At 33.9% G+C, this 21,494-nt stretch overlaps 1 protein-coding gene across 4 annotated transcripts in view; it reads left to right on the forward strand.

The window, feature by feature from the left end:
* The first annotated feature begins 261 nt into the window (after positions 1-261).
* The window catches only part of LOC126762724 (glutamate receptor 1), a 149,320-nt gene continuing 128,087 nt past the window's right edge, over positions 262-21,494 (forward strand). For all 4 annotated transcript variants that reach the window (XM_050479684.1, XM_050479686.1, XM_050479683.1 and 1 more), the window contains exons 1-2: positions 262-460; positions 14,035-15,062. In XM_050479684.1, coding sequence (XP_050335641.1) covers positions 14,945-15,062 — 118 coding nt within the window. In that variant the 5' untranslated portion in view covers positions 262-460; positions 14,035-14,944. The remainder of the gene's footprint in view (positions 461-14,034; positions 15,063-21,494) is intronic.

Genomic DNA, 21,494 nt, shown 5'->3' on the forward strand with positions numbered 1-21,494 from the left:
CCGAGTATTAGGCTCGTTAGCACGACAATGTTTCAACACTCAACTGCTTTCGGCACACTGGGTCCTGATGACAACCAGCATAACTGGTGTAGTGCAGCATTCAAACACAGCATCCAATTGACGAGCAAATATTGGCTAGCAACCACACACACACGCACAAATGCACAGCCTCAACTAATAAGCATCGTATGAATGCAAGTTTTTCGGGGTTTAAGCTACGATGAGTTTCTAAGGTACTTTTAGTACTTATTAGAACGCGTACTGTAACGGATGAGCAAGCGGAAGAAGTGCGACTCGTACGCGCATTTAAAGTACCTACAATAATCATTACAATTCACAGTGTTTCTTAATGCATTCATTACTTTATCAATGCTGAATCCCAGAAGAGTGTCACTCGAATGCAAAGTGTAAACAAAGCTGACGTGGAAAGCGTTACGCAGCGTAATTCACGCTAAATAAAGTGAGTGCAAGTGTGGGTGGTGCAAAAGGAAGCGAATGTACAGTGTTGTCTTCCCGAAATCAATTGCGTTTTATTTAGTTTTATTTATTTGCACAAAAGTGTGTGTCACTTCGTTTTACTGCTTTTGTTTCCATTCAATTTCTTACTTGTATTCTTTTATTTTTCGTGTGCTAATCCTTCATTACGCGCAAATTATGTAAATGCAATGCAATGAATGGTAAGCGGCTTATCGCTGCCAAATGCGTGCACAATCTCCGCACTTAAGTGAATCGACTGAAAGTAAAATCCGCCGAGAGATAAACACGTGCGTGCATATACATACATATGTATAAAGAAGCATGGAAGAAGCCGTGTTTGCTCCGTCAGCTTAGGCTGGCGCTATGTCGTCATTCGTGTGGAAAAAGTTGAGGCAGTGCTACTAACACAGAGTAATGCGAGTAAGATTTTCAAAGACTATTTCAAAAAGTGTAGTAAAGAGGTGTAAGCAAGATTTATGATGAATTCAAGTTCTTGCATAAATAAGTGTCGCCATGCAAACTTATACACAGTAAAGTGGAAAGAGATATGTATATCCATAGAAAATTGAAGCTTAACTGAAATATATAAAGAAGTCATAAATATATATTTTAAATAAGAAAAGTGAGATTGTGATGCTTAGTTAGATTGAATATGTTCAAGTAACACAAAAGTCAAATAATGAGTGTAGAGAAAAGTACAACAAGCTCAACCACATGTGCATAAAAATATGATTGTGACGAAGTGAGTTGATGGCAACAGTGTGATTTATAGTAAATAATCACATGATATTTTGTGAAGCTTACTGAATGATATAAAAATATAAATTTAAATGCTATAAAAAGTTAAACGCACCACAGGTTACATATTTGTAAATTATAAACAAAGCAATTAATTTCAATCGTATAATAATCTAGTATATAACACCAAGAGGTTTAGTGAAAGCTACAATAATAAAAAGCTAACTATATTTTCTTTAAAAAATTAAAATTAAGTGATAACTTTTTTTTTTTATCTAAATTAGCAGAAAGTTATTACCCAAAAAATTAAACTAAATCTAAAATATAATTACAAAATGTATGACAAATTTATCACCAACTGCCAACAATTCTTTTGTGTAATATTTCAGCTGGACACAGCAAAAAAAGTTGACCCGTTTCAACTCCGCTTTAAATAGCAATATCTTTCAAAATTTCAACATTGTGCTTACACGACATTGATCCCCGGTCAAGTGAGCTAACGCTCGTTCGCCCGCCGAAAATAGTACCATCTCAGCTTTACAGCATGAGCATATGTCGTTGCTCTTTTGAGTCGTGGCTGCATACGACTAAGGCGAGCCCAATGAAGAAGTAATGCTTACAGCACGGATTAAGTGATCCGAACAGCAATTATTTTGTAATGTGGAGCCTGTCAAAATGTGTTTTGATTTCAAGCTTGTTTGGGTTATTTATTGAATTATTTAGTGTGTACTTTGTACTTTGTGTTGTCAATTACAATAGTATAAAATTTAGAACAAATATTCCCGTTCGTTCGAATGTACCGTATGTGTAAGCGTTTGAAAAATAAAGCACCATGGACTACTTTATGTGCAAGGGTCGAAACGGGATCCCTAAAGCTAAGTACACAGTTCAACGGACTACTTTTAATTCTCCCTAAAATATATTTTACGTTTCGATAATGCAACTAGAAACTGAGTTTGAAGGGTTATGGATGAAGACCTAGCTCAGAATCAAAACAACTCAAGTTTATAAGGTTATACAGGCAGCTCTTACTACCAATCTATTATAAGAAATAAATGGACATATCTACTCTAGTATTCAGTTAGAGTGCGTTTTATACCTACACTACCTCACGCTACAAACTTAACGTCAAACAAACTCCAATGAAACATCAAAAAATTTCGGATATTTTCAGAACTGTACGAGTCGTAGGTCTCTTAAGAATACCGTCGTTTTGTACACAGCTTTTCTACAAATATATTTGAACAACAACAATGCTTTGCGTGAAGTCAGTCCAAAATAAATTGTGTTTTGGTATCGCTACGTGCGAGATAATATGAAGTTTCTGGCTTCTCTGGATTTAAGATTTTTTGTCAGCATCTTTCGAAGAAGGGCGGCAAAAATTTAAATTAATTTGAAATTTAAAAATTCAAATTTTTTAATTTAACAAAAATATTGTATGTTCGTATACTAGGGTGAGTCAAAAGAAGCAAATGTTTTTTTAGTTGATTCTCTGAAAAATTTATTGACAGACAACTCTACCTCGTAAAGGAAATAAATTAGAAAGTAGTTGGAAGCGAGATATGAAATTTTCTATCTGACAATGAACAACTCATATTTGGAGGCTTTTCTTAGAGATGTCTATCAACGAAATTTTCAAAGTACGAAGTGATGAAAAACCCTTGACTCCATTCACCCTAACATACCACCGCTAAAATTTGAAGATAACTCAATCTCAACAAAAACTTTTCAACACTACAGCGAACTGGACAGGGCAAATTTTTGTTTTCAATTAAACAATGTTTTTAATACCATTACTTTAATTTCAATCCAACTAATATTACATTTTTTTGAAATAAATCATTATCCGTCCTACCTTCTTACGTTATCAACCATGCAAAACCTAACCAGTTCTTTAATTTTGTATAAAAAGTTCCTGAATTCTCTGCGGAGAAAGTTACTTATCAGATTGCGTAGTAAAGTTAGCCGTTAGCAAAATCTCAACAGGCTGTAACTTGTAAAAAAAAAGTTAAAAAGTTAAAAAACGTACAAAAATAATTTGTTGGACAAAAACTCATCACATTCCACCCAAACTAGTATACCATTATTCATCAGCATCATGGCACTGCAGACTGTAGTCTGCCGAAAGACAGTGTAAATTAGCGTAAAAATGCTGGGACAGCAACATTTCGCCTTCAACACAGTAATAAATCAGTGTCAGCTGACAGAAGTGGGCATACCGAAGCAGGAAATGAAAACATATTTAAACAACGAAAAAGAAATTAAAAGCGCCATAGAAGCTATAAAAGCAACATGGCGACCGAAAAGAAATGACTGAAGAAAAAATTTAAAACTTTTTTAATCTCAAACATGAAATCTACCCCACGAAATTAGATGAAAAGTTATAAAAGCAAAATCTTTATCAGCGCCACACCAGTTGTGAACGCGTGAAACTACCATACCGCAAATATATCATTACCAACTAAATAACCGCAATTACGCGCTAAGCATATAATATTGCAATATTTGGTCATTGTTAGGTGGCAGCTCTAAATATTCGATACACGCGCATCGACAGCTACAGCTTCTTAAATTTTCTTTATTACCTTTACACAATGGCATGATATAAATAAAGAACAACAATAGCAATGACAAGCAAAGCGATATCAACACATCATAAGGTTTTGCTTGTGTATACGCTCATGAATATGTATTGAATGGTAATTTTGTCACGTCGTTTGCGACGCCTACGGACAAAGAATTGAGGTCAGCCAATATCGTGGGCATGTCCATTTCGATGGTGCGCACGGATAACTGTAAAAGAATGTGAATATAAGTGTTTCGGGGAACAGTGTATAGCGATCTGTGAAAATTATAAAATGTGTGACAAAAGTTAATTTATTTTGAAGTACCATTTTTATGCAATCACTGATATATAAAGGATATTTTAGGGGCATTAAAAGCAATAAGAACGAAATTGCTTAACTATTAGATTCTACGTGTGTTGTGAACGCTTATGACGGGCTAAGTGAACTACAAGTATAACATAATTTTTTACCTAATATAAGTATGTATGCGACAAAAAGGGTTCAATTGCAGAATAATTAAATTGTAAAAACATTGGCAATTTAGAGAGGGACGATTTTACCAAATATACATTCTTTTAATAGATCGTACGCAGTTTTTTAATACAAATTTGAGACAGCAAACCTTTCATTCTACCATGAAAAGGGTATATTCGATTAGTCATGATATTTGTTACACTCTAAAGGAAATGCCAAAGATTCTACTAAAAATATATATAAATGATCAGCATGATGAACTGAATCGATAGCCATATTCGTCCATCTGTCAATATATACGCGAAGTAGTTTCGCAGATTTTGAGATATCAATCTGAAATTTTGCACACGTACTTTTCCCCCCAAGAAGACTGTCAATTGTCGCAACCTCCGATATCAAGCAAATATAGCACTTAGCGATCAAACTCAAGTTCTTTTATGAAAAATTTGTTTATTTGTCAAAGTATCTTCTCGAAATTTGTCAGAGATATTATCCAAATTAACGATACGATTTTTGAAAAAGTTATTCTGATACTTTTCTAGAAATAAGATGCCATACAAAATGAAAGATCGGAATCAATATAAAGATTTTGTACACCCTTTCATGCCTTAAATGCACCATTAAGGGATATTATAGCTTCGTTACAGCTGAAGTAAATTTTGGACCGAGATTTCAGAGATCTCAGGCCATCAATAAAGTGTATAATAGTCGCATTGAAGTATCTTTGGTGTCCATAAGTATAACTTCAACGACAGGAGAATGAATTTTTTTCACCCATTGACAAAAATAAAAAGAAATGGTAGATTTAATAAAGAGTATACATTACATTTTCTTTAGTGCCTTAAGGAAAAGAGAAAGCAATGTTCACAAGCGAATTACCTAAATTTTTATGGAATTTCTAAAAACTTTTTTACTCACTTAAAACCAATTTATAGTATGTATGTACATATATGTATTCACTGTAATTGAATTACAAACGTAAAAAAAATGTCAATGTCAAAGAATTTTTTTCTTCACGCTGAATTCTTCCATTGAAATGTTGAGGTCAAACTTTACCACCCGCCACAATTGCCGGCCACTTAAATCCGCATTTCCCTAAAAATGTGCCAACATTTTTCAACCCATACTTTTACTGCAAACTCCAACAACTACATTTAAGAAACTTGCAATTTTCGCATCTTATCAAGGTCACGTCTTTAGAAACTGCGCACGCTGTTCACAGTGCCTGCTCTTTACTTTGCGTATTCTGAGAATTCAACGCCGTTGGCAATGGGAATACGCACAAGGAATGATCCTTAAAGAAAGTGTAGAAAAAAAATTCGAAGAAAAGAAAATGCAAAAACTGGGGAAGCATTTTTTGTGAAGTAAGGAAATGCTACTTAGCTGTGGTGGTCAACTTCCAACGGAAAAGCAATGATGGCAGCATTACGCCTTGCGTTGCTCTGTCACCGCTCATTAACGCCTGCCGACACAGAGTGTCAAGAGCTTCATTGCTCATCAGAGGTATTTGTGGGCGCCAACAGGGCAACGGTCAATGAATTGTTTCTAGGTTTCCTTTCATTGTCCCAGCAGCAGCTGGTTTTCTTTGCTTTGCTGCTGATGTTTGTACGTCTTCTTTTTCTTAGCTTTTATTATATTATTTTTCTTCTTGCTGGCATAGTAATGTGCCCATTACCCTTACCGCCCCCACTTGCACCGCCGCTGATGGTGTAGAGCTGTTGATTGTGCTGAGTTTTTTTTCCTGGTCTTTGGATTTTTTTCTTGCAACATTTTATAATCCACTAATTGAATGAAGCAATAAAGCAGAGTAGGAAGAAAGCCAAACGGAAGCCACCTCTTAAATGGTGTGCAAAGCGTCAAAGAATGTTAATGGTCGTTTCTGACGAAGACACTAGTCCTTTGCAATGAGTGTAATTGAGAAATAAATAAAATTCCCATAAAAGTGAAAGCGAAGATATGTGCGAAATACCATCAACGCCTTTTCGGTGGATGAGTACTAGATGAGTATAGCATAAAATAATTGCTTAATTACGAATGTCGACACATTCGCATTACCTCATCACTTCACCTTTATGCTATCTACCTCATGGTACAGGTATAGTGAGTGAATGGTATATGCCGTAAAACTTTGTACACTCTTAAACTTTCACAGTCTAAGCTTTAACTCGCCCTCCCTTTGCATTCAAACACTTTTGCACTTTTCCACTCTGGCAACATCAAGTTGTCAAGTGCCTCTTTGCTGGCATCCGCCCTTTTACTTCGTTACTCCTACGAGATCCGCCTGCCTTGTCAAAGAGGTCGCTGCTACAGCTCGAAAGGTTGAAGGCGTTTAGCAATTTGCATTGGATTCGCTATAAGCGAGTGCAATTTTAAATTAATTAAATGGGGTTTTCACTCAAACTCAGAACTTTATGAGCGCACCCGCAGCAAACGGCCTTAAGAATATCAAGTGCACACAGGTTGTTAGCCGGGTGTTTAATGGTGCATAGTTCGAAGTGTTTATTTATGTATAGCAACAGATTTAAGAGGAAAATTAAGAAAAGTTTATTTTAGTGGGTGTATATACAAGAAAATTTACTTATTACCTGAAGTGGTAGTAATGAAATCAGTTGGGGACGAAATACTAAATTATTTAAGCAGACAGTAATGGATGTCTTGTGACGGGCTTTAACATCTTATATATATTTAGTGTTAGTTATTGGACAAAAATCGATTAATTAGCTAGCTAATGAAGCCACTAAAATTATATGAGATCAGTTCTAAAAACCGGAAGCGAGGATTTCTTTGATGGAGCACGAATTCTACGCAGTACTTTGAAGTTCGAAATCGAATTAAATAAGGACCTTTTCTGTAAAAAACATAAAACAGCTGAATAATAAATATAAGATTTGAAATTCGAAATCAAATGTTAAATTTTTATTTAGACTAAGGTTGCCAAGGCAAACCACTCGACAAACTGTATATGACTGGGAACTTTCAAGAGAAATGCAAGTAGGTAATTCGACGGTAATTTTAATAAATGTGAAAGGAGTGAAAATAACAGTGTTGAGACCATGGCAAGGCCAATGGCATTTAGATATTTTAACGAAAGCAAATGTAATGAAAAAATATAAAGTTTTACATAAATATATGTAATTATCTATTATTTTTATTTTTTTAGAGTTATGGGCTGAGAAACATTAGTGATGATTGCAATATAAAAACATAACGATTAGTGCTCCTCCGATATCGCATTCACACGTGCTTTAAGAATTCGTAAAACTTAACAGAAAGGAAATTAACTACACTAATTTAATTTTTTGAAATTAAACAGCTTGGTACATATTCATTGAAAAAAAGGAATAGCGATTTTAGGACATCTGTTCAATCTGATTAATATTTGCAATTCTAAATTATCTATTCGGTTTCACCGAAGCTATAATACCATTCACAAATATAAAGGACACCTTACAACAAACTTATTTTAATCGGCAATATCAGCTTGAGAAGAAAAAGAGAGGTACAAAATTTCAGATCGATACCTCAAAATCTGACCCAATAGCACGCGTATATGCAGACTGAAAGACAAACGGACATGGCTACGTCGACACAGCTCATAATTCTAACTATTTATATTATAATATACACTGCTCAGGATATAAAAGTTGTAATAATGTTTATTAAGCTAAAAACTTGTTAAGCTTAAAAAAAATACGTTTGCCTGAGTTTAGGAAGAATTTCATTATACAATTTAATAAAAAAAAATATATTTTATATAGTTATACATCATCGAGACACTTTTCATAAGCACTTTTTGGGATGGTCAATTATCATCGTGTAAAATCTTGTAAAATTTTTCTTCCACAATTCTGGCAATTTTCGACGGATGTTATCACGCAAACGCCGCAAAACGGCCAAAAGAACTCCTTATTGACCGCGATATACGGTCTAGAAAAAATGTATGATGCACCAAACTACGATTATCAAAAAAAACAAGGAGATCACCTTAACTTTTGAACGGCTTTTGCGTGCTTTTTTGGGTTTCGGCTCGTTCGTTTTGCCTCCATTCCGATAATTGTTGACTTGTTTACATGTCTAACTAATAAACTCAACTTTCATCGCCTGCTTTATTGTTCTCCATAAATTTGTTATTGAAATTCACACGATCAATCATGTCCAAAAATATCTGTTTACGGTACTCTTTTTGAAAACAATTTCAGCATAAATGAGTCAGAACTTTCTTTATGTTGAATAATTAATGACCTCTGATGACTTAGAACTCATACGTGAAGATCGATACAATTAAAAGGATTTATATGAATTAATGCTTATTTCACAAAACATATAATGACATGGATATTTTTTATACATAAGTATGAAAGTGGATACTACTACACATTTTAGTTTTGTCAATACTAAAGGAAAAGTAAGCAAATAAATAGTGTACATAAAATACTACCATTCATATTTATATATAATTTTTTAAAACATTTTATGTCTCACTCCGAGTTTAATGCATTAAAATAGTGTCCGAAGTGTCATGTTAGTAACTGTGGCAAGGTGAAGTATTTGTTTCAACAAAAACACTGCAACAAACTTCACATGCGAGTAACACATGTGAAAGCCAGAAATAAAAAGTGGTAAAGCATAAAGATAAATAAAGGAATGAAGATGTGTAAAAAATTTGCTAGCATTATTGTTCACATGATGACAAAAAAGTGAAAGCTTAAGAGCAGGCTGAAATAATTGCGAACTGACACAGAAAATTCTAAAAGCAAAATCATATAAAAAAGAAAAACTGCCAGCCAGTGTTTCAGAATAAACTTACAGCCGTAAAACGTGAAAACAACATGACATAGGTTGCAGTGACAAAAACCAAGCGCTATGAGAATTGTATGCCAGTAAGGCTATGATAACGTTGAGCAAATGTATTGTAAGCAATGACCAACAAAAACAGGCCGCAGGCCAACGCAACAGGACAACAGGACAAAGCTGACACTGACTCTCATATTTTGTGCTTGTTGGGCCAAGTCCATTGGACTCTGAATAAATAACATGCATGAGCCGACGTGACAAAAACACAAACAAAATTCTCAAAACAAAGCGAAAACGGGGCACCAACAGGGAAATATTAGAAAAGGGTACATTCTAGAAACATACATACCCGTATACATTAAAAGTGTGTCCATATGTCATTATTTGTGTACACATTGTATGTAAAGTGAAGGGAAATACATAAGTGGTGTGCCCTTGGGGTGCTGAGTTGACGACAGAACCACTCAAGCGGAGCGTGCAGCTGAGAGTGAAAGGCTAATACGGACTTTTCAAAGTTATGTGCAACACACACATACACTTGTGTGTTTGCAACCACTAAACGTGTATATTAAAGCATTTATACACGTGCATGCATAAGTAACAAACTGTAAAATTTTGTGTGAAAACAGGTGTGAGCGACACGTGCGTGCGAAGGCTGCGACCAGCAACGACACAATGATGAAGCAATAAAGCAACAGATCACAAGAGTGCAACAAATTACAACCGGCGTATCCTTAATACTTGTGATTTTAGAGTAGAATTGTGAGGGTATTAAAAAAAATAAAATAAGATAAAAAGAGGGCCAACACCTAAACGCACTTATTCAGGTATGCGCAGTGAAATATTACTGTTAAACAAAGCAAAACAAAATGCCTAATCGTGTGTTTATAAATGCGGGCAGTCCATCAAAGCGAACACGCAGCAGATCAATGGGCGTGCTGCAATGAGGTGTAACGGAAGCGTGTCTGGCTCGGCGCTGTGATGAGTTAGCAGAAACGTGAGGCGATTTGCACGTGCTAACCTGACAGCACACTTCAGCCTGATTATGTATCCATTTGATATTATAAACATGAGTTTGTATTTGTACGTCGCATGTGTGTGAACACTCTTGTCTTCATGGCTTTATGCAAAGAGGAGTGCGCTCGCCGATATAAGTAGGCGTGTATGCTGTGGCATAAACTGCCAGGTAATTGCGTAGGCGAACAGGCAATGACTATATATTAATTTGCATGCTAAATTAAGCTTGAAGTGTTACTAATGATCTTAAAAGGGTCGTGCTGAGAAGTTGTATGCAAAAACGAAAGCAGCAGGTGGTAATAATGAGTGAAAGTCTTAAATAAGCATACAAAATATAAGTGTATATACATACTTGTACTTATAATAGATAAAGAAAATTATTAGTATTTTGCATAATATTTTAACAATTAATTCAACTAGATTTGACTAAACCTGCGCTAAATCTAATAAGTCTTTTATATATCTTCACTATATATGCATGGCAACCGTATGTTGAGCTTAGACAACTGAGTGACTCGTCGACAATTGCTATAATCTTATCAGATTTAATAAATTTAAGCAACTTCTCAAATGAGTTGCCTACAATTTGCAAGTTGCCTTTTATATTTCGGGATTCGTGAACAAATACCTAACTTCAGGTGTCGAAAAACGTTAACATCTTAGTTCATTTCTTGCGAACGGGAATAAAAAAAACTCATTCAGTGCCAAGTCAGAAATACACCGAGAATGATTCCTCAATTCGATGTTTTGTGTGCCCAAAAATGCAGTTGTTTCAGTCGATGAGTGAGAGCTGGCATTGTCCTGGTGTAGAGTGATCCTTCTCGGTGCTTCGTTTTCCTGATTTCTTAAAAGACATTTGAAACAGCTTAAGGTGTTCTGGCCAATGTTCAGCTTTAGAAAAAACAGGCAACCATTTGCTTGGAAGTGCTTCATGCGCAAACAACTTTTGTTGGATTCGGTTCATCTTGAAACACCCAAACATTGACTTCTGGTTACATTCAGTCTCATGCACATAATTCCACATTTCATCATCTCTTACCATTTCCTAGATTCCTTATTCCGAAGGACAGCTACCGTATTTTCTCGTTACCAATCGACAGTAGCCTTTTTCGAGTAATTGACAAATTTTTACAGTCAAATATCCGTGCAATATTTAATATACTATATGCTGGTCCCACAAATGCCTATAATTGCCTCTATTTCACGATAGGTCAAGCGACCATCTGACAATATTAGTTTGTGCACAGCATAAATAGTTTCCGGAAAAACAACTGATACTGAGCGGCCTTCATTAAATCCATCTCTCGATTAAATTCACAATACCATCGATAAATACTGGTTTTTGATAGAGCTTTATCGGAAAAAATTAAATTAAGTTTACCTATTCACTTTTGTTAAGTTAATCCCCTTCAAAAGATGTAAAATATAATCGCTCGAAAATGTTCGCGATTTAATTCCATTTTTTTTATAGAAGAATACTTTAAGTTACTGTAAGTAACACAAATAATTCTTGTATGATAGGAAGTTCTAAGTATGCATACCACGAAAAATCCAGAGAAAATGTAAGATACAATTGTGAGTTTCTTGCTTTCAACAATAGTACTGCCAAATGCCGAAATATAAAAGGCAATTTTGGTAAAGATTATGAAAATTCACATTGTGATTTTTATTGTTATATCCTTAACACAGGAATATTTTAATTAATTTATTTGTATATATTATATATATCATTGTCTTGTAAAATAGTGCCTCATTTTTGTCAATGCCTTAAAATTTACAATATTAATAAACCTGAACAGCACTTAAGGCTCCCCCTGATTTAGAAGCTTCAAAAAATCGATTTTTTTTTTGCTTAAATCTCTTAAAAAATAATCTAAGAATACTTCCCCAAAGTTTTAGATGGGAATTTGAAATATTTTCGAAGCTAGAAGAAAAATATTGACCGGGCGTCTAGGAGATACATATATGAGCAATTGGGCAGAAAGCGAAAACTTTGATGCGCGATTGCTCGGTTTTTAATTTTTAAGTTTTTTCTTATTTGGCGGGCAGATTAGAAAAAAACTAGACGTCGCATGGAATTAGGGCAAAATTTATTATCTTTGGCATTAAATTATCTTCTATTTAAACTAAAAAAACTAAGAAAAGTCAAGTTTGAACATATTTTTAAGCAACATAAAGTAATGTTTTTTTAGTAAAAAAAAACACTTTTTTTAAATTTTTAAAAAATTTCAAAAATTTTACACTTTTTTCGGAATATTTTTAGTTTAAATAGTAGATAAAATATTAAAAAATATGAATCTCTCTGAATGTTTTCTTTCCGATAGAAATTGCGACTTGCATCCTGCCCGCCGTCCGACAAACGCACATGCGAGATGCATCAGGAAAATGCTTTCAAAAGGCAGAATATCAAAGATTTCGTATTCAAAAAATTTGTGAATGATGTCTAAATATAAAGCTATAAACCCTTAAAATTTTGCTTTAATCACTTATTTCTTTCCTTCCCAAAAAAATCCTCAAAAAAATCGATTTTTGAAGCCTCTAAAGCAGGCCCCCACCCCCTTAATGCAGAAGTGTCTAATTATTTCGCCATGAATGTGCAATTCAATTCAAATCTGCTAAATGAAATGATTTTACTCTTCAACACCTGATTATTTTCGATGTCTTTCTATTAGTTTAATGAGTTCTTTTACAAATTTGAGTAAGACTTCAAATTACTTTAAACAGTGCTGCTCAACAGTTTAAACTCGGTAGTGTTTTGTGCGTTTTCTACAATTCCGATACCAGTTACCATACAAAATTCCAAGTACTGTTATAGTAGCCATGGCAAGTTAAACGAAAACTTAAAACTAATCAGATTACTGATTAAAGGTAACAGTTTTGTTTCCACTTTAGTTATAATTGATATAATAATAATTCGGAAGTCAAATATAATGAAAGGAAGTTTAATTTTTTTACGTGGTTAGTAAATTTTAGTATGGATATTAAAAATGTCGAATTATTCTTTATTCCATTTCAATTAGCTTAGATAAAACATTTTATGATTTATAAAATTTGTAAACTTAGTTAGAATTAAAAAAGCTCTCAAAATGCTGAAACGACTATCACGTCATAACCAAGTTTCGGCTAGTTATCTGTTTTCAATGTGGGATGAAATACATATAAATTATGTGCTAGCCATTTATACTATTACTAAACTAAATAAAAACCAAAATAACAATACATGCTTTAATCTTTTATGAATGTGATTTTAATAGTTATAAAGAAAATAAATTCCTGTACAACATTCTCTTTATACCCTGAACAGGGTATATTAAGTTTGTCACGAAGTTTGTAACACCAAGAAGGAAGCGAAGTATATATGTAAATGATCAAGACGTTGAGCTGAGTCGATTTAGCCATCTGGTCTGTCTGTCCGTCCGTCCGTCTGTCTGTACATATACGAAGTAGTCTCTCAGTTTTTAAGATATCGTTTTGAAATTTTGCAAACGTCATTTTCTCTTCAAGAAGCTGCTCATTTGTCGGAACTGCCGATATCGGAGCATTATAACATATAGCTGCCATACAAACTGAACGATCTGAGAAAAGTTCTTGTATGGAAAACTTTTGCATTTGACGAGATATATTCACGAAATTTGAAGATATTGTTCAGATCGGTTAACTATAGCATATAGCTTCCATATAAACTGAACACATAGTTATTAAAAGAAATGCACCTGTGAAGGGTATATTTGCTGCGGTGCAGCCGAAATTAACGTTTTTTATTGTTCAAAGTGAATAGGAATAATACGTGCAAAACTTAAATGATGTAATAATTACAATTTTATTCCATTTCTTTTTGAGTATTATACTTTAAATTTATTAACGATTATTGTTGTTTTTGTATATTCTTACAATAGACTGCTCTGAAATCTCCAACAGAGTTCCCTGAAAAGCCAATAACAAATAACATAATACTTATTTTTATCAGCTTACAGGCGCTACAATACCACCAACATCATATTCCAAATAAATCCAGATCAAATCTAAGCTGCTTTTCAATTAAATATAAAATGAGCGACAATAAAAAATAACAACAAGATTTTATACTAATGAAAACACTCGTGTAATGACAAAAAGAGCGTAAACGAAGTTTAATTCTGCAAAAAAGCACAACTTTACAGATTAGCACCTCACAACCGCTCATTATACGCCGGATCAGAATCAGCGCCACATTGGCAGGATGACCAATTAGCTTTATTGTTGGTTTAACGATAATTTTTTCTTTCGAGTAGAATGTGATACACGAAAGAAAAGTTAAAATATATGAAAGCGTGAAAATGTGTGTTAACTGAAAACACACACACATACGTGTTAGTTGTAAAATGTTATAAAAAGTAATTAACAAAATCACAAGTGCTGTGCTCAGTAACAACAACATGGAGAAAAAGTCAAACAATACGCTGTGCTGTTAGTAAAAACCGACAAAAGATAGTGCAACAAAAAAGTGTAATGTGAAAACCAATTGAAAAGTTTTGTGCAAAAAATTAGATAACTAAAAAATGCAAGATACACCGTGTAAAAAATAACGCTAACAGTAGTGAGACCGTTATTTACACTTCTGCATAAAAGTGTGCATACACGCAGGCAACGTATTTTGCAACTTTGTACGGCAACGTCATCAAGAAGTTACAAAAAATAACAACAAACAGTACGTGCCAGCATAAGCACTGCCGCTGTAAGGCTGAAAGGCGACTGTTCGACTGCTTCTGTCCTCAGTTTATGTGTGTGTGCGTGCTAAGTGAGGCGCTTGTGCATGTTAGCCCAGCGCGTTTGTGTGTGTTGGTGCAGTGTATACGAAGCGAAAAGTGCAGGAGCAGTGCAGTGAATGTGCATTCAAAATGCTTAAAGGATTAAAAGTTTTCACATTTTTATGGCTGACGCATGCGGCGAGCACTTGGCTGAATTTCACCGGCGTTCAAGCACAACCGTCATCATTAACCGAGAAAATCCCATTAGGTGAGTCGAATGAGTGCACGTTGCGCTTTCTGTGAAAGCCTTTGCAATGTAGTTCAGTATGTTTATGTCTTGTACGAAAACTTAAAATATATGGCAAATTAAGCTTGCCAACATAATGGCGTTGTGGAAAATTTTGAAAAAAAAGTCTTAAATGCCACTTTTTATATTTTTTTATTAATTTTTCACAACAAAACAAAAGCTTTATACGAAAATGCTTATAATAATATTTCATAAATTTCTCCTAATCTCAAAACAAAATATTAGTAATAATTTTTGTCAATAAAATAAAGTTTATTTCGTGCAAGGTATACAAAATGCGACAGTCAGAAATGTTGGTTTCTCGCTCGTCCATTTTACTTTGGTTTTGCTCTTATACATGTGACACTTCGCTGCCACACACATTTAAAGATAGTGATGAAGTGAACAGACAAGTGCAGCTCGCTTCTCTCATATGCAGTTGACAACATATACATATGTATGTACATATATTATTGTGTTGGTCTTTCCTCTGTGCCATTTTAAATTTTTATACTCACGCAACATGTGGCACAGAGTATAATAGCTTTCTTTCACTTAACGGTTATTTGTAATACCTAGCACTACTCGTCTTACTTAAAGGGTTAGTTGGATTTGAAATTTTCAAAAAAATCGATGTTTTTTGTTTATTTTTTTAAATTATATTCATTGATCTCAATTTTCAAGTTGATACGAGTAATAGTTTCGGAGATATAGCCTTGAGAACTTGTGCGCTCAACGCGTTTTTATCGAAACGGTGTTTCTGAAGGCGGTGGCACGATTTCTTGAAAAGTTATAGACCGATTTATTTCGAATCTACACATCTTTAAAATCACATTATCTAGTTATTGAACGAAGGATTTTTTTCTTTTTGATTCATTACAACTCATTTTTTTTTAAACAAATAAAAGGCGAAAATTTTACCAAAAAATGAGATTTTTTGTTCAAGGTCTGAGAAAAAATGAAAATTTTAACTTTATTTTATTTCCTTCGTTCAAAAAAGAGATTTATATATGTACATATGTGCTAACGGAATAAATTTGGCTTTTTAATTTAAAATGAATCCGTAATAAGTTATGCTGTCTACAGCGAGAGCACTTTCTTTGTGAGACACCCAGGAAGATAAGGTCTCAACGGCTGAATTTTCAAAATTTTTTTATCAAAATTTCAGAAGACATTGTTCAAATATGTATCAAAGGTTTTACATTTTTTAAATATATGATTGTTTATATTAAAAAAAAAATCTTAAAAATACATTTTCTTTGTATCTCTGAAACCCACCTAATCCCTTAAACAAAACTGATTTGGATGCCAAAACGTAACGAATTTCGAATATCCGTCCGTTCGACTACCTATCTGTCTTTGAAAACATTAAATTCAACAATGAGTCATGTTTTATAACTTGAATTATTATTAATAATAATATTATGGTATTTACAAAAAAAGAACTTAAAATTCTCTTAAAGCTCATTTAAGACATACTTAGGTGGTCCAAAATGGTGATCAGATGGGTTTTAAAACTTCTTATTCTATTTTAAGGTAATTTACTGTTCTCCTTTCTTTCAAGGCATAGCTTAAAGGCACATAAAGTCAGACTACATCTAAACCATTTTCGAAAGAATGTCCTTTCGAACGACATCTGCTTATTCGCCTTGAATATAAATAATTACACATATTCTCAGCTATGGAATTATGAAAAATAATTTGTCAAAAATGGTACCTCTGACATATTGCAGCCCTATCCTACTCTGAATATCATGATATCAGAAAGTCTAGTTGACTCTAAACCGTATATTTCGACCAATGCATGAGCTTTGAATGAACTAAATTGGAATTTTTTTATAGAGCATAATCTAAAAATTCATAAAATACATTAAATCAGTTCAAACCCATTTACATATATTCAATGCAATGCTTGTTTAACTTTTTCGACTTTATAACATACAATTATATCTGCTAGAGAGCGAAATATATCAATAAAATAATATGAGCAAGATTTTATGCCAGAAATGGGTGAACAGCTTTCTAAACTACAGACATCTTATGCACAATAATATAGTTATATTATATTATAATAAATACCTAATGAAGTTATGACTAAGCTTACTCGAAACATTTCAGTTAATGGAAGAGATATTTCAACAAAAATATTTTAGAAAGCTGCAGTTTGCAAAATGTAATTGATTGACAAAAAATAATAAAACAGTTCGAATATACCCTTATTTACCTTACACCCAATACATTTATTTTCGAACCTTAGTTAATTTTATAACTCGCATGACGGTCAGAGAATGACACATCGAAACAATAAAAATAAAAAATTGAACAGGAATTAATGGATAACTCTTAAAATGTAGATCAGAAACAATATGACCAATATACTAACTTCTCTTATATCCATTGATTTTAAAGTAATTATTTCAGCATTCATATAAAAACGTTTTAATAATGCTAAATATTTCAGATTACACCTTAGTTCTCTCAGATTGCAAAAGTACCTAATGTTTGGCTGTGTCCGAACTTTGCGTATCTTTACTTGTTTTGCTGCTGCTTCTTTAGATCGTGTTGTGTTTGGTTTCTCGTTTTCCTTTTCATTTCTTTCCAGTTTTCATGAGTTTACGTCGAGGTATTGAAGCATATGACAATTCATATAATGTTGCTTATTCATATATATTATATACATATATGTACATAAGTAGCTTACCTTTATGTCATGTATTTTCCAGTTCATAATTTATTCAATTGTAAACTAGCACTAAGATCCATTTATGTCGAAGTTACTGCAGACCAAGTCAAACGTTTATTAGAAACAATAACTATCAAAGCCGTTTACGCATTTTACTTTCCATATTAGCCACTTTTTATGTTTAGTTCAATCTCTTCCATCTTAATGTGCTCTTTCTAGCGTTTTCTTATACATAGCAAAAATAACTGTTTTTCCAATCGGTTCGGATCCAATCGGTTTAGCAAGTCCTAATTTGTAGCGATCCGTTAGTTCTTTCATGTATGATGGAGTCGATACATCTTAACGTCCTTATTGCTTGACTCAGCAAATTCTTTTGAGAGCTCTACAATTGAAACTGGTGCATAGTGATTAACATCAGGAGCATGAATTAAAATTTTACGGACTGACGAAGGAAGATAATACCAGAAATATTTTGAAGTTAATTCCTTTGCAGGATCTAGCGCAAATCTAGTGCATTGAGGGTTTATTAAACTAATTCCTTTTGAAATTGAATTCGTACAGGACGGCAACAGCGGGTAGACGAAAGTCGGTCTGCAGTTTTTGCAAATTTGTTTGTGCTCTTCATCATTTTGCGATTTAATTATCAGTTATACAGGGACATATGCCGTGACAAATAAATTATTGTCTTCCAAATTATTATTTTTATATTTCTGCTTATATTCGCTCTGACCAGAATTGCCATCAAAGCCACATATTCCTATTGATAATAGGTAATTAGAATACTCATTCCGTTAATTATTTACATTTCTGACGCAATGTGGTTCAATAATTTTTTTATCTCAACTTCAACATCAGATTCTGAGACAATTATTGGCTCAGGATAACTGTTTTTCCTTTGAAACTTTTTAAAAGTTAATATCAATTAAATAATGAAGCTTAATTAAATTTGCTTCGGTGATAAGTGATATTTCTTCACACATTTTCTAAACACCAAAATTCAGAAATGTATAGGCGTGAAAGTTTACACCGATATGATGTGCCTAAATAAAAGCACGTATAAAACAAACATTTGATAAAAGTGAGAAAATGACAAAATGAAAACCAAAGCACAAATATGTGTATTAGAGTGATTCAAAAAAAAAAAAATTTTTTTTTCGTTTGGTACTCGGAAAAATAGGTTCCTAAACACCTCTAAGAAAGTCTCTCCAAACATGAGTTTTTAATTGTAACGGGATGGTCCTCCTACATACAGTTTACTCATTTTTCTTATCATCAGATAGAAAAATTTATATCTCGCTTCCAACTACTTGAAAAAATATCTTGTTCCTTAGATTTTTTAGAAAATTGAATGCTTCTACAAAAAAGGTCTGCTATGATTTTTTCGTAAACCCAAATGTTTAAAAGATATTAACAGTTAAAGTTTGATTATTTTTGGGAAAATTTTTTACTTCTTATGAATTTTATAACTCAATGAAAAAAAATTATTATGAATGATGAAACTCATAGTTTTGTAGGAAATTTACTGTTCTGTAAAAATGGTCTCATATGATTTTTCGATTAAGTTAAGCGTTTACGAGATATTCATCGTCAAACATCAATGCATATTAAGGTGGATCAAAAAAAAAAAAAAATCGTTTGGTACTCTGAAAAATAGGTTCCTAGACACCTCTAAGAAAGCCTATAAGTTTCATCATTCATGATTATGCGAACCTCCTCATAGAACTGCCAGCCTCGTTCATCAAATGAGTACAAACTTTCCACAGTGCAGTCTCAACTTAGCAGGTAAAAAAGCTGTTGAACTTGAGTTTACTGAGTCTCGTTTTACAATTCTTCTGACTTCGAATATGTCAGAAAATTTTCCGATCTTCCAATTAATGTATAGTATAATAAAAATTGTAGTTGATTGACCCAGCCAGTATCTAATGCTCCTGAAATTCATGTTCACGAATTTTTTATTTATATATGAACTCTGCGATCAAATTGAGTTTTTAATTTATACTTCGCGTGTTCGAATCGGTAAATTTTTTCTCTGTAAATTGGCAGTACTGTTAGTGATATCTGTGCTAAATTTCACGTCAAAATATTTATTAGTATTTGAGATACTCGTCATCTTGTGAGGCTCTAAAAGTGAATTCTTCGATTTTTACTAAGTCTGAATTTATTGAACAAAAAAGTGCGATAATGCACCATCTCATTCTGCATTGGTTATTCGTGATCATTTCCCCACATTTTCAACTAATATCGTGCCGCAACCACCGCATTCGTCTTATTTACCTTCTTATAACTTCTGGCTATTCAGCAAATTCACATGACCACTGCGAGGACACCGTTATGACTCAGTAGAGGATATAAAAGCTGAATCGAAGAAGGCTCTGATGGCCATCACGACAAAGGATTTTTCCAAGTGCTATGAAGACTGGAAAATTCGTTGGCATAAGTGTATTGGAGTGGGAGGGGATTACTTTGAAGGAGATAGAATGGACAAAATTTACCTTTCAATTTGATACCTGTGTACAATTTCATGATAATCAGTTGGGAACTTCTCGAGAAATCTTGCCAACCGACTTCAAAACCATAGTTTCGACTAGAACGCACTTCAAGACGGCGCAATGAGTGTTGCTAGCCTCAATATCTCCGAAACTATTACTTGGATTAACTTGAAAACTTAGATCTAAATTCTAGAGATGTTGTAGAATTTAATAAAGCAATACAAAGATTCGCTGTTTTGAAGCCCGTAAACCCATGTAACCCCTTAGATAATTCTGCAACTTTTAGTTTTTCTACCTAGCCGAAGTGACTTCAATGCACTTATTTAAAATTTGTAAATTTCTCAAAGACTATCAAATTTGTGTCAATGTTTAGCTTATCGACCAGGAACTTTCTGGTTTTGTGTAACCTGTAAGACCGCACAAGAAACGCTCTCAAGTGAAAATACAAATTAGCATGGCATAGGGTGGGACCTTTGCAGTTTTGAGCACGCGGTGCCGTGTTTAAAAATAGGACAATGCACAAACGAATACACTTTGGAAGAACTAATAGCATTCTACTCTTCCAGCCTTCACAACCGTATGTACAAATATATACAGAAGCCACTAACAATGTGTGCTTCGCTGAGTTTAATCACATAAGAAAAATACACATATACGATAGATACAGTGAAAGTGCTTTAATATATTTCAATGAATACGTATATATGTTTCTATTATACATATGTATGTGCCGACTCTGCCTTTTTCTGCCATTGTGCAACACCTTTGCCCCTAGCCTCTAGCCACTATAGCAAGTGCATTCATTTCGAAATACATAGTCCAGCATATGCACATAGAGATGTGTATGCCACATAGCTTTTGTTTGCCAACACGTCTGAAACAAATTTTTATGCACCACCACAACGATGGTCGTTAGCCAAGCAGCAGTAAAAAGCGCAGCAGCAGTAGCTTTAAGCATCTCCAGCGTATGTACTTACCTTCCAACTGCAGTGGCAACTAAGCTAACCATGCTCTCTGCCATGGCTGTTTGACGCTGGTGAAAGGCTGTCCCATAACAATTGCAGCATTAACACTTTTTTATGCAAACGACATTAGCTTCAAAACGCTTGCATTGGCATGGGCTGCGGAGCGAAATTTGCTGATGTGCTGCCGCTGTGCTCGGGGTTCGCTGTTGCTGGGGATGGTGTGTTGCCATAGCCTCCAGCATGCTTTGAAAGAACGCGCTCACCTGTCGTATGTGGC

This window comes from Bactrocera neohumeralis, chromosome 6, assembly GCF_024586455.1.
Source record: "Bactrocera neohumeralis isolate Rockhampton chromosome 6, APGP_CSIRO_Bneo_wtdbg2-racon-allhic-juicebox.fasta_v2, whole genome shotgun sequence".
NCBI classification, from domain to species: Eukaryota; Metazoa; Arthropoda; class Insecta; order Diptera; family Tephritidae; genus Bactrocera; species Bactrocera neohumeralis.